Source organism: Loxodonta africana, chromosome 7 (genome assembly GCF_030014295.1).
Source record: "Loxodonta africana isolate mLoxAfr1 chromosome 7, mLoxAfr1.hap2, whole genome shotgun sequence".
Lineage (NCBI taxonomy): Eukaryota > Metazoa > Chordata > Mammalia > Proboscidea > Elephantidae > Loxodonta > Loxodonta africana.
Genome location: NC_087348.1, coordinates 26,888,164 through 26,904,636, shown reverse-complemented (window position 1 = coordinate 26,904,636; position 16,473 = coordinate 26,888,164). Strand labels below are relative to the sequence as shown.

The 16,473-nt window shown below is 35.3% G+C and overlaps 1 protein-coding gene across 1 annotated transcript; it reads right to left on the bottom strand.

Moving 5' to 3' along the window:
• Positions 1 to 6,775: 6,775 nt before the first annotated feature.
• LOC100674218 (olfactory receptor 10AG1-like) lies at positions 6,776 to 9,061 on the bottom strand. Its single transcript, XM_003423628.3, has one exon. The coding sequence runs from the start codon at positions 8,103 to 8,105 to the stop codon at positions 7,161 to 7,163; it is 945 nt and encodes a 314-aa protein (XP_003423676.3). The 5' UTR covers positions 8,106 to 9,061; the 3' UTR covers positions 6,776 to 7,160.
• Positions 9,062 to 16,473: the final 7,412 nt, after the last annotated feature.

Genomic DNA, 16,473 nt, shown 5'->3' with positions numbered 1-16,473 from the left:
GTAAGAGACCCTGCCCTAACAGAAAATATCTAGCTCTTTTACCATTTCAGAAACATGGCGATTCATATACAGCTAGCAAGAAAATGAAACAACACAACCCATATAATTATACTATTTTTACTCTGTACCTGTTATATTTTATTTGTACATATTCTTGTATATATAGAAGTTCTAGAAGATTCACTTCTCGAATAATAGCTGAAAGATAGACAGTTCAAATCCACTGAGAGGTGCCTCAGAAAACAGGGCTGCTATTAAAATCCCATTAACTCCAAAATATAAATTTTAGCCTTGTGAATTTTATATAAGCTTATTTCAAAGGCAAAGGAAAATGAGATTGTAGTAGAAGGAAAGTAATGGCACTCTAAAGTAAAGAAATGTGAACAAATTTACTATAATTTTAATAAATAAATGATATATTTTGGCGTTATACAATTAATACATAAATGGTCCTTATTAAGGCAATATTTTTTATTCACTCTGTGTATTCCTTCCATCTTCTTTTGATGCTTCCTGTGTTTTTTAATATTTTTCCCAAAGAATCCTTCACTATTGCAACTTGAGGCTTGAATTTTTTCCTCAGTTCTTTCAGCTTGAGAAACTCTGAGCGTGTTCTTCCCTTTTGGTTTTCTATCGCCAGTTCTTTATACATGTCATTATAATACTTTGTCTTCTTGAGCTGCCTTTTGAAATATTCTGTTCAGTCCTTTTACTTCATCAATTCTTCCTTTTGTTTTAGCTGCTTGATATTCGTGTGCAAGTTTCAGAGTCTCCTCTGACATCCATCTTGGTCTTTTCTTTCTTTTCTGTCTTTTCAATGACCCCTTGCTTTCTTCACACACGATGTCCTTAACACCATTCCACAACTCGTCTGGTCTTCAGTCACTAGTGTTCAATACATCAAATCTGTTCTTGAGATGATCTCTAAATTCAGGTGAGATATACTCAAGGCCATATTTTGGCTCTCATGGACTTGCTCTGATTTTCTTGTTTCAACTCGAACTTACATATAAGCAATTGTTGGTCTGTTCCACGGTCGGCCCCTGGCCTTTTTCTGACTGATGATATTGAGCTTTTCATCATCTTTTTCCACAGATGTAGTCAATTTGATTTCTGTGTGTTCCATCTGGTGAAGTCCATGTGTATAGTCACCATTTATGTTGGTGAAAGAAGGCATTTATTTGCTCAGTGTTTCTCAAGCTAAAAGAATTCAGGAAAAACATCAAGCCTTGAGTTGCAATAGTGAAGGATTCTATGGGGAAAATATTAAAGCACACAGTAAGCATCAAAAGAAGATGGAAGGAACACACAGTCATTATACCAAGAAGAATTAGTCGATGTTCAACCATTTCAACAGGTAGCATATGATCAGGGACCGAAGGTACAAAAGAAAGAAGTCTAAGCTGCTCTGAAGACATTGGTGAAAAACAAAGCTCCAGGAATTGACCAAATATCAATTGAGATGTTTCAACAAACAGATGCAGCACTGGAGGTGCTCACTCATCTATGCCAAGAAATATGGAAGACAGCTTCCTGGACAACTGACTGGAAGAGATCCATATTTATGCTTATTCCAAAGAAAGGTGATGCAACTTAGTGTGGAAATTATATAACAATATCATTAATATCACACACAAGCAAAATTTTTCTGAAGATCATTCAAGAACGGCTGCAGCAGTATATCAATAGGGAACTGCCAGAAATTCAGGCTGGTATCAGAAGAGGACGTGGAACCAGGGGTATCACTGTTGATGTCAGAGGGATCCTGGCTTAAAGCAGAGACTACCAGAAGGATGTTTACCTGTGTTTTATTGACTCTGCAAAGGCATTCTACTGTGTGGATCATAATAAATTATGGATAACATTGTGAAGAATGGGAATTCCATGACACTTAATTGTGCTCATGAGGAACCTTTTCATAGATCAAGAGGCAGCTGTTCAGACAGAACAAGGGGATACTGATTGGTTTAAATCAGGAAAGGTGTGCATCAGTGTTATGTCCTTTCACCATGCCTATTTAATCTGTATGCTGAGTGAATAATCCAAGAAGCTGAACTATATGAAGAAGAACAGGGCATCAGGTTTGGAGGAAGACTCATTAACAAACTGCGTTATGCAGATGACACAACCTTGTTTCCTGAAAGGGAAGAGGACTTGAAGCACTTACTGATAAAGATCAAAGGCCACAGCCTTCAATATGGGTTGCATCTCAACACAAAGAAAACAAAAATCCTCACAACTGGACCAATGAACAACATCATGATAAATGGAGAAAAGATTGAAGTTGTTAAGGATTTCTTTTTACTTGGGTCCACAATCAATGCCCGTGGAAGCAGTAGTGAAAAAATCAAATGACGGATTTCATTGGGTAAATCTGCTGTGAAGGACCTCTTTAAAGCATTAAAAAGCAAAGATGTCACCTTGAAGACTAAGGTGCATCTGACCAAAGCCATGGTATTTTAAATTGCATCATATATACATGAAAGCTGAACAACGAATAAGAAGGCCGAAGAAGAATTGACAGCTTTGCATTGTGATGTTGGCAAAGAATATTGAATATGCCATGGACTGCCAGAAGAATGAACAAATCTGTCTTGGAAGAAGTGCAACCAGAATGCTCCTAAGAAGCAAAGATGGCGAGACTGGTTCTTACATACTTTGGACATGTTGTTGGGAGAGGTCAGTCCCTGGAGAAGGACATCTTGCTTGGCAGACTACAGGTTCAGCAGAAAAGAGGAAGACAGTCAACGAGATGGATTGACACAGTGGCTGCATCAGTGAGCTCAGGCATAACAACTATGGTAAGGGTGGCACAGGATTGGGCAGTGTTTTGTTCTGTTGTGCATACGGTCGCTATGAGTTGGAACTGACTCGACGGCACGGAACAGCAATAATAACAATAATTAAGACAATAGAAGAAGAAATCATGTGTGTGTGAGTGTGTGTGTGTGTGTGTGTGCACAGGTGTGAATGATCATCCATATTGGATATAGGTAGGAGTATATATATGTTTTCTTCTTTATTAAATGCATATTTCAGTAGATGGATATATTAAATCCCCTATTATAATGAGAAAACCTCAATCTCCAGAAAAAGGTCCACCAAATCATATATTAGATTTCTCACATATTGGGTGGCCAAAAAAACTAGACTCGCTAATCAGATGCCTAGGTTCATAAAATATGTCATCAGTTTCTTTTCAGTCAGTCTCAATTATATTAGTTGATAATGAATAGAAGATAAATAATTGTGTCCAGAGAGTTACTAGAGGCTAATTCACTGAAAATTAACAGATTGGGATAACAAGAAGTAGAGACATAGAAGGAAAAATTGCAAAGGTCTGAAGGTATTTTTCAAAAGTATAAAAAAAAAAAGTATAAAGGAAGCCGTAATCCTACACTTGTTAATTGACCTTGAGTTTACAAAATTATAAAGGTTAACTAATACAGTCTTTGAATATTAAGAAATATTTAACTCTCTTCCATAGTACTGGTTCATTGGACAAGAATATGAGCCATAAGTTTTAGAAATACTAAACACAATACATTTGGGAAAGGAAAACAATTCCAATGTTTAATCAAGTAAGTTTTCTTTTACAGGTAATAGAAATTGTGTGGTGTTCATTTCCTCAAAAATAACAGTGGAATAACTACCTTCATAAAATCTGAATACAATAAAGTTACTGATTTCACCAATAATTTTATCTAAATACAGCTAACATCTTGATTTTGTGGTGCTTTAAATTTTTCCAAATACTTTTCCTTCCTAAGTAGATATTTGAAAACTTATTACAACCCAGAGAGTTAATAGGATAGCTTATTATTATTATCATTTTACCAATTGTGAATAAGATGAAAAAAATTAGTAAGATTACTTGTTTGAGATATTAGTAGTAAAAAGATTAAAGATCAGTTATCTGAACTGCTGAGATAGCATTGTCCCATTTACATTGTGATTCTCCTTTACTCAACTAAAAAAAAAAAAGTTACCACCACAGTCACCACCATAATCATCATTCCTATCATCATCATGGACTATGTATCAAATTCTTGTAACATATAAAATATTAATTGAGAAGGGTATACACATTTTTCTAAATTTTATTTGTTATTGTGGTTGAGAATATACACAATAAAACATACACCAATTCAATAAGTTTCTACATGTACAATTTAGTGACATTGATTACGTTCTTCAACTTGTGCAACCATTCTCACCTTACTATTCTAAATTGTTTCCCCTGTGTTAACATAAGCTCACTGCCCCCTAAGGTTCTTATCTAACCTTTGAGTTGCTAGTGTCAGTTTGATCCCATATAGATAGTTCTTAAAAAAGCATAATGCTCAAGACAGACCTTTTTAGCAAGTAAGCTAAACTATTGTTCTGGCTCAGGATGACTTCAGGGGACATTATTGGTTTAAGGTTTAAAGGTCATCTTCAGGGTTTCAGGGGTTCATCCAACCTTCATGGGCTCCAGAAAGTCTGCAGTCCATGAGGATTTGAAATTCTATTCTACATTTTCCCCATTTTGTTCAGGACTCCTCTATGGAATCTTTGGTCAAAATGTTCAGAAATGGTAGCCAGGCATCAGGTAGTTCTTCTGGTCTCAAGCCAAAGGAAGCAAATGTTTATGGAGGCAAGTAGCCACATGTTCCATATCGTCCTTCTATTCATGACTCTCCTTTTTCCCCTGTTGTTCCAAATAAACAAAGACCAACTGCTGTGTGTTGGGTGGCTGGTTGCAAGCTTTAAGACACAAGGCACTACACAATGAACTATGACATAGAACAGACACAGTAAACATGTTATTAGGCCAAGTAACTGGGATATCCCATAAAACTATGAGCCTATACCTCCAAACCAAGGAACCAAATCCTCTGAGGTGTTTCATATACACATATAAGGTGTTTGACAGATGCATTTTACTCATAAAGAAAAAAAATAAGTACATAACTGTAGGACATCATGTCAGATGGCAGAAGATGTAAACAGCTGTATGATGTAGAAATATAACTATAAAACAGGAACTAAAATTGCTTTGTATACATGTGTACAATCATAACTAATTTACAGAATGTCACAATGTCAAGAGAGCTGCTAGTAGAAGTTCTTAGGGATAGATGCACTAAATAATCTCTTCATGAGAATTGTTGGCTTGAGGATCTGGAGTTGGCAGGATGGGCTTTAATGGCTCTATTGAGAGATGGTCACTTTTCTTGATAATGCCAGTTGAAAAGTTTAATTATTTCAAACACGTTAGAAAGGACTAAAATTTGTAAACATTAGCCAAACTAATGTAGTCACAATGGTGTGGACTTTGGGGAATCAAGAAAAAACTCCTGATTTTTCCTTCCCTTTTACCTCATAGATTTTTTTTCTTTTAAAATATGAAGTGGTTTAGGAGTTGCTGTTGGGAGTGCAGTCATGAAACAGATGAAATAAACCAGACCATTAGGCCATAGCTGCTAAAAAGAAGGTAGAAATATCTCCAAATTAAACTGGTTGAGGTGAGTAGGAGTTTTCTCTTACATCATGTGCTCTGGCAGGAAGTTACTAGGGAGAGAACTAAGAGTATGTAAGTTTTCTTTTGTGGAAATGATTTGCATAACTCTACATGGGGGGCATTGGTGGTTCAGTGTTAGAATTCTTGTCTTCCATGCAGGAGACCTGGGTTCAGTCCTTGGCCAACGCACCACAAGCATAGCCACCAGTCATCTGTCAGTGTAGGTTTGAATGTTACTATGTTGCTGAACAGGTTTCAGTGGAGCTTCTAGACTAAGATGGACTAGAAAGAAAGGCTTGGCTCTCTACTTGTGAAAAATCAGCTAATGCAATCCCTATGGATCAGAATGGACTGACCCACACAACCAATAATGCAGATGGCACAGGAAGAGGAGAGTTCCCTTCCTTTCTTTATGGGTTCACCATGAGTGGGGCTAACTGTACAGGAGCTAACAACAACAATCCCACATAGGTACATAGTAGGTTTAATAAATATGCTCTCAATGCTCAATGATGTTCTAAAATAGTATACATTTATCCATGCTGTCAATGAGTTACTCACTCAATAAACACTCATTTTTGATTCACTATAAAAAATTTTTTTTTTTTTTATAGTCCAGAGAAATCGACTCAACAGTGTTTTTATTTTTAATTAATTAATTTATTGCCCAGTATCTGTGATGTAGAATCATAAAAGGATGTTGGTAAATACAAGTATGAAGATTTAGATGACTTATTGATTAGGGCAACTAATCTTGTATGCTTGCAAGAATATTTAAACCAAAAATTTTAATAGCTTGAATTCTGTTCTTATTTTTTATAAAGAAAGTGTGGAACAGATCACACTTTTATTTATACAACAAGATTATTGTTTAGACATGGAATGGGAAATTAGATCAATTTACAAGTATGTACTCAAGCATAGCACACTTGAAGCTAGGTATCTCAAAGTACATCATAAGCTGAAGTGATTGACTTGCCAATGGGGAAACGTAGAGACTTGAAATGTTTCGTAACTGTGTGACACACACTTAAAACATTAATAATTAAGCTCATCATACTACTTTAAAAATGTAGTAAAATAAACACAAAAATATTTGTCAATTCAACAATTTCTACATTCATAATTCAGTGACATTAAATACATTCTTCATGTTGGGCAACCACTACCATTACTGTTTTACAAATTATTCCACCACCGTTAACATAAACTCAATGCCTCCTAGGCAAAAATTATCCTATTCCTCATCCCCTTAATTACTACTAACCTTTGGCTGCTATATATTTCCATATTTTATAAGTGAGATCATGAAGTCTTTGTCCTTGGGCGACTGACTTATTTCACTCAGCATAAAGTTTTCAAGTTTCATTCATGTGTTGTGTGTATCAGGACTTTATTTCTCTTTATGACTGAATAATATTGTATGCACCACATTCATCTACTGATGGACATTTAGGTTGTCTCTACCTCATCATGGAAACTCTGGTGGCATAGTGGTTAAGTGCTATGACTGCTAACCAAAGGGTCGGCAGTTTGAATCCGCCAGGCACTTCTTGGAAACTCTATGGGGCAGTTCTACTCTGTCCTATGGGGTCGCTATGAGTCAGAATCGACTCAACGGCACTGGGTTCGGTTTGATTGTGGCTACCTCATCATGCTACTCTTTAAGAAAGAATTTTCTCAGTGCAGCAATAACATCCTTGTTTCTAAGGCTGTATATCATGGGATTCAACATCGGAGTCACTATGGTGTAGAAAAGAGAGAACAGTTTGTCCATTCCTGCAGAATGATTGGATCTGGGTCTTAAATAGGTGATGGCAGCAGATCCAAAGAATAAAACCACAACCAGCAGGTGGGAAGAACATGTGGAGAAGGCTTTAGCCTGTCCTGAGGCTGTTGGCAACTTTAAAATGGTGCAAATGATTTTACTGTAGGAGGCAAGTATCAACATAAAAGGGACAGCAACGAAAAACGTAGCTACAGCATAGACAGACATCTCATGAACGAAAGTGTCCCCACAGGCCAACTTGATAACGGGAGGGATGTCGCAGAAGAAGTGGTTAATTTGGTTAGAATCACAAAAATGCAGACAGAAAATCTGAGCTGTTTGCCGTATCTGGACTGGGATGCCAATGATCCAGGAACCAACTGCTAGCTGGACACACATCTTTTGGTTCATGACTAGAAGATAGTGCAGAGGGTTACAAATGGCCACATAGCGGTCATAAGCCATCACAACCAGGAGGAAACATTCAGTGGCCCCCAGCATAAGAAAGAAGCACATTTGGGTGGCACATCCCAGCAGAGAAATGCTTCTATCCTGAGTCCAAATATTCACTAGCATCTTGGGGAGCATGACAGTTACATAAGAAATTTCCAATAAGGAAAAATTTGCCAGGAAAAAATACATGGGTTTCTGTAATGCGGGATCAAGTCTGGTTAGTATTATTATGAGGCTATTTCCAATTATAACAAGTATGTACATGATGGAGAACACTCCAAATAGAAACTCTTGGAGATTTGAAAGATCAGAAAATCCCAGCAGTACAAATTGCATCACTGTAGAGACATTGCCTTCAGCTTTTTTCATTTCGTGTTTCATCTGTAGGAAAGATTAAATCAGAAATACAAGTTACTTTGCTTTTCTTGGCTTTTGTACTCTCACTTGCAAACTGGAGATAGTGTGCCTTACAATTTTTCCAGTTCCCTATAAGAAGAATAAATCCTGTGAATGACAGTTACTCTAAAAAGATGGTCAAGTGTATTTTTAAACTATTGCTCAATAAATCCCCAACATTTTCTTTTTTTTTTTTTTTTCCTGCTAAGAGTTTCCTTATATTTCCTTGTTTCTGTTGATGGCATATGTGATTTTAAATTTTGTTATTCACGTAAACATTCAAAATCTCTAAATTTGAAATTATGTTCAATGATAGCAATTATTATTTCATTCTTTTATTGGCATGCTCCCCTCTCAACTCTGCCTTCCAATGTTATCAATTGAAAATTAATTGTTATTACCCATAGAAATACTCCGTTAGTCATCTATCACAGTATTGAACCATTTAAATGTAGTTAATAGAAAATGGTGATTTTCCTATGGTATCTCAAAAGCCTTGTTTTGCTTTAACATACTGTAAATTGAGGCTATTTTGTTATAAAACATGATGATGAGTTAACATCAAATGTTATGAACTAATATTTAAACTTTAAATATCTGTTTATATTTCAATGTAAGATCTGTGAAGTCAGAAGTCATCATTTTTATTCACATTTTGTAGTCAGGCATAAGTTAGAAACAAGTTTACCTAGCATTTCTGCTTCAGAAAGCAATTTAACTAGAATGTTCACTTATTTATTCTTTATACATACCTGCCGTATAAGAGAAACATTAACCACAACTCATCCATAATATTTTCCTAAATCATTCCATCCTTACTACTTGCTGTCTTCCTGCCGACCTCAATTGTGCCATTAGGTCTTCTCTCTTGCACACAGTGCATGTTGCACACACGTGAGTGTGTTAGGCTGTGACTGTCAATTTCTATTATGTACTTTTCTTACCCCTATTCCTACTTTGTTTCTTATAGGGTTCAATATTTTTTTCTGTGCAATGCTTAGAATTTTGTTCAACGAAACATGATTTATTAATATCCCTATAACTAAAAAACCAACTTGTTGCCGTCAGGTTGATTCCAATTCATAGGGACCCTATAAGACAGAGTAGAGCTGCCCCATAGGGTTTCTAAGGCTGAAATCTATACAGAAGCAGACTGTTAGTGGGTTCGAACTGCTGACCTTTCAGTTAGCAGTCATATAGCTTGGTTTAATAACTTACTTGCTAGATTATATAAATGAATCAAAGTGATTGAGTCTTTAGAATAATTTCCAGGTACTAAGTTTGGCCTCCTACCTAAAGGTGACCTGACTCCCACCATTACTAGATTAAAGGATGTAATTTTTTTTTCCCTTTATGTGTGTGCTAAAGAATAATACTCATTTTATTCACTCTTAAAAAATTAGCACTTCACCATATTGTTTTCAGTGAATGCTAGATAACTTCCATATTATGTATAAATTAATTTGAAAGTAAATACAGATGGTTCTTTTTAGTGGTTAGTTGCGTTGAGTCCATTCTAACTCACAGCGACCCCATGTGTTCAGAGTATATGTGTTCCATAGAATTTTTAAGCCTGTGACCTTTTGGAAGCAGATTGCCAGGCCTATCTTTCAAGGCACCTCAGGGTGAATTCAAACTGCCAACCATTTGGCTAGTATTCTAGCATTTAACTGTCTGAACCTCCCTGGGACCTCTCAATAGAGATTAACTATTTACGAAAAGGAGACTCACTTCTATATACTAAAGTTATTAAAACTCTGGTGGCATAGTGGTTAAGAAGTACAGCTGTTAACAAGAGGTTGGCAGTTTGAATCCACCAGACACCCCTTGGAAACCCTCTGGGACGGTTCTACTCTGTCCCATAGGGTTGCCATGAGTTGGCCTGTATCATGTCCTACAGGAGACACAATTGGGACAGTAGGAACATTTGGACATTCTGTGGATTTTCTGTGACTAAGTAAAGGAAAAACAAATAACCGCTTATTTTAGCATCTACAATATTCTAGATTAAATAGTGGAGCATTAAAGGTATTTTCACAATCATTATCTGGCACTGTTCTCCCAATAAAAATTGGATTGTAGGGGATGTTAAAGATCCTGTGAATCTTCAGAACGGTCAGAAACTAGTGTCTAACACACTATGTTAATATGATACGATTTTAATTTTTTAGATTACACAGCCCACACTTTGTTCACTTCACTGTTCTACAAAACTCTAATCAAGTTTCAGTCACCTTTGTTATTCAATCTAGAGCCTAATGCATGGAAAATGGTCAAATTTTTTTTTTGAATTTTTGTCACCACCATGCACGCCCCAACAACACTTGATCTGACCGTTTCCCTCAGGAACTGTATCCTCATTATTTTGTCTGATTATTTCATAAACTCTTCCCTCAATCTTAGACTCCCACTCTGCATTATTCCCACTGATCAAACAGAGCAGGACATCTGAAAAGAAACCTGGAATTAAGGTGTGAAGAAACAATTAACAAGAAAAAGGAACAGCTAAGCTTGCAGACAGGAATCTAGTGTCCTACATCTCCTACAGCTACTGAAATCTTTATTCTATAAAAAGGAGAAAAGTATTATGAATCCCAAAAATGATCATCAATGTAAAGCCACTTTTAAAGTGAGAAATATAATCATTCACAGTCTATCTGGGTTTTGCAAATCTTTAGAAGCTATTATTTATACAACTCAGAAAGAAAATAACTAGATACACAACTTGGCATTTCTATTTTTATTCAAACACTTTATTTTTGTGATCTCCATACTTTGTTTGGGGTAGAGATTTTGTTATAAACTAAAATATCATCAACAAACCTAAACCCATTGCCATTGTGCCAATTCTGACTCTTAGTGACCCTATTGAACACAATAGAACTGCCCCACACAGTTTCCAAGGAGTGTCTGATGGATTCAAACTGCCTAACTTTTGGATAGCAGCCGTAGTTCTTAACCACCAGGGTTTCCAGACTTCATCAGAGTATATATACATATTCGCCAGAGGAGTATATACATATATATATTATATGTATATAATATATATATGCACACACACACATATCTATAGCTTGAATTAAGAGCAAGTTTAAAACTAAATAAAAACCAAACCAAACCCATTCCCATCGAGTCTATTCCAACTCATAGTGACCCTGTAGGACAGAGAGAACTGCTCCATAGGGTTTCCAAGGAGTGCCTGGTGGATTCCAACTGCTGACCTTCTCGTTAGTACCCATAGTTCTTAACCAGTATGTCACCAGGGTTTAAAAATAGAAAATAGGAAATAAATGTTAGAAATTGGTGAATGCAATTCAGGGGAATTTTTCCTCTAGCAGAAGTCTCTAATGATAAAAAGAAAACAACATACCTTTAGTATTTTCAGATTTATCATAGAGCTTAACTTTTTTTTTACTCTTAGTAAACAAATAATTCCTTAGATAGCAGTAGGATACAAATACATTTCAATTATATTCATTCACTACCTTGTTCTTTATACATATATTGTTTTTTTTTGAGATATGATCCATAGATTTAATACTTGTAAAATATTTAAATGCATGCTTACCATAGAGTAATCAATCAATAAATGTTAGTATTTAGGATAATGATGATAATGATGAAGACTGTAAGTTTTGATAGATTGGCCCATTGTATTACCGAGCTCTTCTCATTTTATTTTCATTTCATCCTATAATCATAAAAATAAGAAAAGTAAGATGACTATCTGAGCAGTGTTTGAAGTTAAAGAAAAGAAAAAATTGGTTTTTTTTTTAGTTTTATAAAATTGAATGCTTTCTGCTGATGCTTAAAAGGCAAAGATACACATAAAAATAAATTTGATATTGGACAGAAATAGTTTATGCTTACCTGTTCGATTAAGGTAAATTTCATGCTTACCTTTAGTGATTGAGTTCAAAGTCAGAAAACAACAAAGAAGATTTTTGTAACAGTTAAATAATTCACTTTTATTAGAACAGGTTGACCACCTTCTAAAACATATTCTACTTTCAGAACAAATAGTCCTCTTTAAATAGGAAATTGTCTCTGCCCTGGGGAACAACTCCTTTCCCAGGTTACTTTCTAATTGAACTAAGCCATTTTGCCTGCCACTCAAGGAGTTTGCTACATTAATCAAAAATTTATGTGTTGAAATTTTGTTGAGAATTCTATTGAATGGATAGATTGCTTTAGGTAGTATTAACATCTTAACAACATTAGGTCTTTGATCCATGAGCACAGGATATCCTTCCATTTATTTAGGTCGTCTTTAATGTCTATCCAGGTCTTTTACTTCCTTGGTTGAATTTATCCCGAGTTATTTTATTCTTTTAAATACCACTACAAATATAAATGTTTCCTTAATTTTCTTTTTAGATTGCTCATTGCTGATGTACAAAAACCCAAGTGATTTTTGTGTAAGGATTTTACCAACAAAGTGAAGAGGCAACCTACAGATTGGGAGAAAATTATTGGGAGACATATATCTGATAAGGGTATAATGTCTAGAATATATAAATAACCCCTACAACTTAACAAAAACACAATTCAATCAAAAAATGGAAAAAGACTTCAACAGGTATTTCACCAGAAATGTGATACAAATAGTCAATGGGAAAATGAAAAGATGCCTAACATTATTAGTTAATAGTCAAATGCAAGCTAAAATGACAATTAGATATTATTTTAGCCCCACAAAGATGGTTATGATTAAAAAAAACTGAAAATCATAGGTTTTGGTGAGGATGTGGAAGGAATCAGGACACTCACCCCTTGCCTGTAAAATGGTACAGCTGTTGAGGAAACACGTTTGTTAGATCTTCAAAAAGTCACACATAGAATTACCATATGATACAGTAATTTCAGTACTAAGTATATACTCTAAAGTACTGAAAGCAAGAGTATTAACAGATAATTTTATACCAGTGTTTATTGCAGCATGATTCATAATAGCTAAAAGTTGGAAACAACCTAAATGACCATAAGCAGATGGGTGTGGTACATCCATAAAATGGAAGATTACTCAGCCATAAAGAGAAATGAATGGGAATTGGAATGGGAATTCCAGAACACTTAATTGTGCTTATGGGGAACCTGTACATATATCCAGAGGCAGTTATTCAGACAGAACAAGGGGATACTGTGTAGTTTAAAGTCAGGAAATACTGTGTCATGACTGTATCCTTTCACCACACCTATTCAATCTATATGCTGAGCAAATAATCCCAGAATTTGGACTATATGAAGAAGAAAGAGTATCAGGATAGGAGGGAGACTGATTAACAAACTGCATTATGCAGATGACACAACCTTGCTTGCTGAAAATGAAGAGGACTTGAAGCACTTACTGATGAAGGTCAAAGACAATAGCGTTCAATATGGATTACGCCTCAACATAAAGAAAACAAAAATCCTCACAACTGGTCCAATAAGCATCATCATGATAAACAGAAAAAGACTGAAGTTGTCAAGGATCCACTTTACTTGGATCCACAATCAACACCCATGGAAACTGCAGTCAAGAAATCAAAAGATGCATTGCATTGGGCAAATCTGCTGCAAAAGGCCTCCTTAAAGTGTTGAAAAGCAAAGATGTCAGCTTGAAGACTAAAGTGTACCTGACCCAAGTCATGGTATTTTCAATGGCATCATATGCATTATAAAGCTGAACAATGAATAAGGTCGACTGAAGAACTGTTGCCTTTGAATTTTGGTGTTGGCAAAGAACATTGAATATATCATGGACTGCTAAAAGATTGAACAAATCTGTCTCGGAAGAAGTGCAACCGGAATGCTCCCTAGAAGCAAGGATGGTGAGACTGCACCTTACATACTTTGGACATGTTGTCAGGAAGGATCAGTCCCTGGAGAAACACATCATTCTTGGTAAAGTAGAAGGTCAGCAAAAGAGAGGAAGACCATCAGCGAGATGGACTGACACAGTGGCTGCAACAATGGGCTCAAGCATAACAACAATTTTGAGCATGGTGCAGGACCGGGCAGTGTTTCGTTCTGTGGTACCTAGGGCTGCTATGCATGATTATCTTTGAGATTGTAATAGTCAATTAGATTGCACTAAAACTCGTTTCATCAAAGAGCTTTATGAGTTAAGGGAAGTATATGTTCATGGAACATATATCAAGAATTTTTGCATTGTGACTTGGAGTCACAAAATAGTATGTGGTCTGTTTTCTCTGAGCTATGATATTGAGCACCCTCTACATGTTGTTTGTCTCATTCAAGATGCCACTATCTGCCAGGGAAGTAATAACATCTAGTATTAAGAATTAAGTTCTCTTGAATTTGTTCATATATATATATATTTTTACTCTCTTGTGCCATTACTCCCTTTAGTCTCTGGTATCCTTTCCCCTGTTATTGAGGTAAGCTTACAAAATTTTCACAAGACTGAAAACTATGTTTTGGAATGAATGAAATTTCAATACTTGATAATTAGCAAAAATCATACTAATAATCACATCATTATTGAGATGTATTTAGGTCAGATACATGGGACATTTCATTTCTTTACTAGTATTCCAAGGATTTTTTTTTTTTTTTTGGAAAGGTAGAAAGTTAAAAAAAAGACTACATAACGAAAACTTTCTTCCACCACTCTATGAGAGCACTGATAATTATAGTGTAACAATTACAACTTTTTAACAACAAATGGGAAAATACAGTTTTAATAAATTTTTCTTTGTTCCCAGTAAGGTTTATAGGTTAACTCCCATAAGCATCAAAAGCATTGGGAAAAGTGGTATTGTGCTAATGTAAACCTTTCTCTCTTCCTATTTTGTCTGGCCCAAACTTGATTATAGACTGAAATATTTAATTATCTATGTGATTTTGATTTAGTATATTTTCTAATTCTAGTTTAGTATTTAGATTTATATCTTCTCCTTCCAATTATTTTCTAATACTGTTCTCAATATTTGTTTGCACAACATCTATTGCTTCCTTTTAAGATATGTCTTTGTATAAATTATGTTTTAAAATCCAAAAAGCATTTTAACACATATAGTTTGATATGAATAGAGTCCTAATTTCTCACCATAAAAAATTTTAAAAAAGTCCTATTATCTTATTTCCCATATTTTCTAAGCCTCTGAATGCTCTACTTGGCCATTTTAACAGTTTGGGTCTTAGTATATGTGCCACTTCTTCTTATCATTTTATTTATTCTTGTACTGCTACTGATTGTATTGCAAGAGGAAGAAAACATCACTTCTGTCCTATGTGAACATATATGTCGTGTTTCCCAGCCATGTGTGATAAAGGCCATTCTGTTTAGCAGTAGTATTTGGCATATAATTGCTGGTTCAATATTTAAATACTTATATTTTATGGTGTTCTGTACTGTCTCAAAGAAAACCCATTAGTTTTTTTATTGGTGTCTAGTGATAGAATAATGGTCCCCGAGAGATAGCCACATCTTAATCCCTGGGAACTGTGAATATGTTACTTAAAGGGGACTTTGCAGATGTGAATAGTTATGAATCTTGAGATGGAGAGATTAGCCTAGAATTCCTATTGTGATATGAAATGTGTTCTCAGGAATGTAGGTTTTAGTACCTTAATGAGTATGGTATGGCAAGTATTTAGCATGCTCTCATACGATGTATAAATTCTGTGGATATGGACAGCTTGACATATCTCATTAGTCTTTTGCAAGAATTTAATATACTTAAAGTAGCAGTGGGGGTAATAACAAGAAAGGTATTAGAATGGTCCATTTCAATATTCTTCACATGCAACACTCAGTGACATCGATGTTTATTCTGTTATTCAACCATCACAGTAAGTGATTTCCAAGTGTTTCCATCACCCTTAACTGAAGCTTAACGTCCCATAAGGAATGAACTCCCCCCTTTCCCCTCCCTTTTGCCCAACTCTGGAAACCACTAATAAACATTGGTCTCTATACACATGACCATTCTAAATATTTTATGTAAGTAGGATTATACAATATCCTTCCTTTTGTAACTTACTTATTTCACTCAGTATAATGTTTTAAAGATTCATCTATGTTGTAACTTGTATCAGGACTTCATTTCTCTTTGTCGTTGTTGTTAGGCGCCGTCGAGGTGATTCTTGATACGTGCTCCAAGAACACATACTTCCCTTAAATCATAAAGCTCTTTGGTAAAATGAGTTTTAGTACAACCTAATGACTATTACAATCTTGTAGATAATCATGCTTAGTTTCCACATGTATTTTTTTCAGAGAGGCATTATGCCTAAGATGTTACTATTATTAATAGGATAATGCATACATGGCCTTTGTGCAGGGGACAGAATAGATAATCACACTTGTGAGTGTGTGTCTGTGTGTGTGTGTATACAATCATTG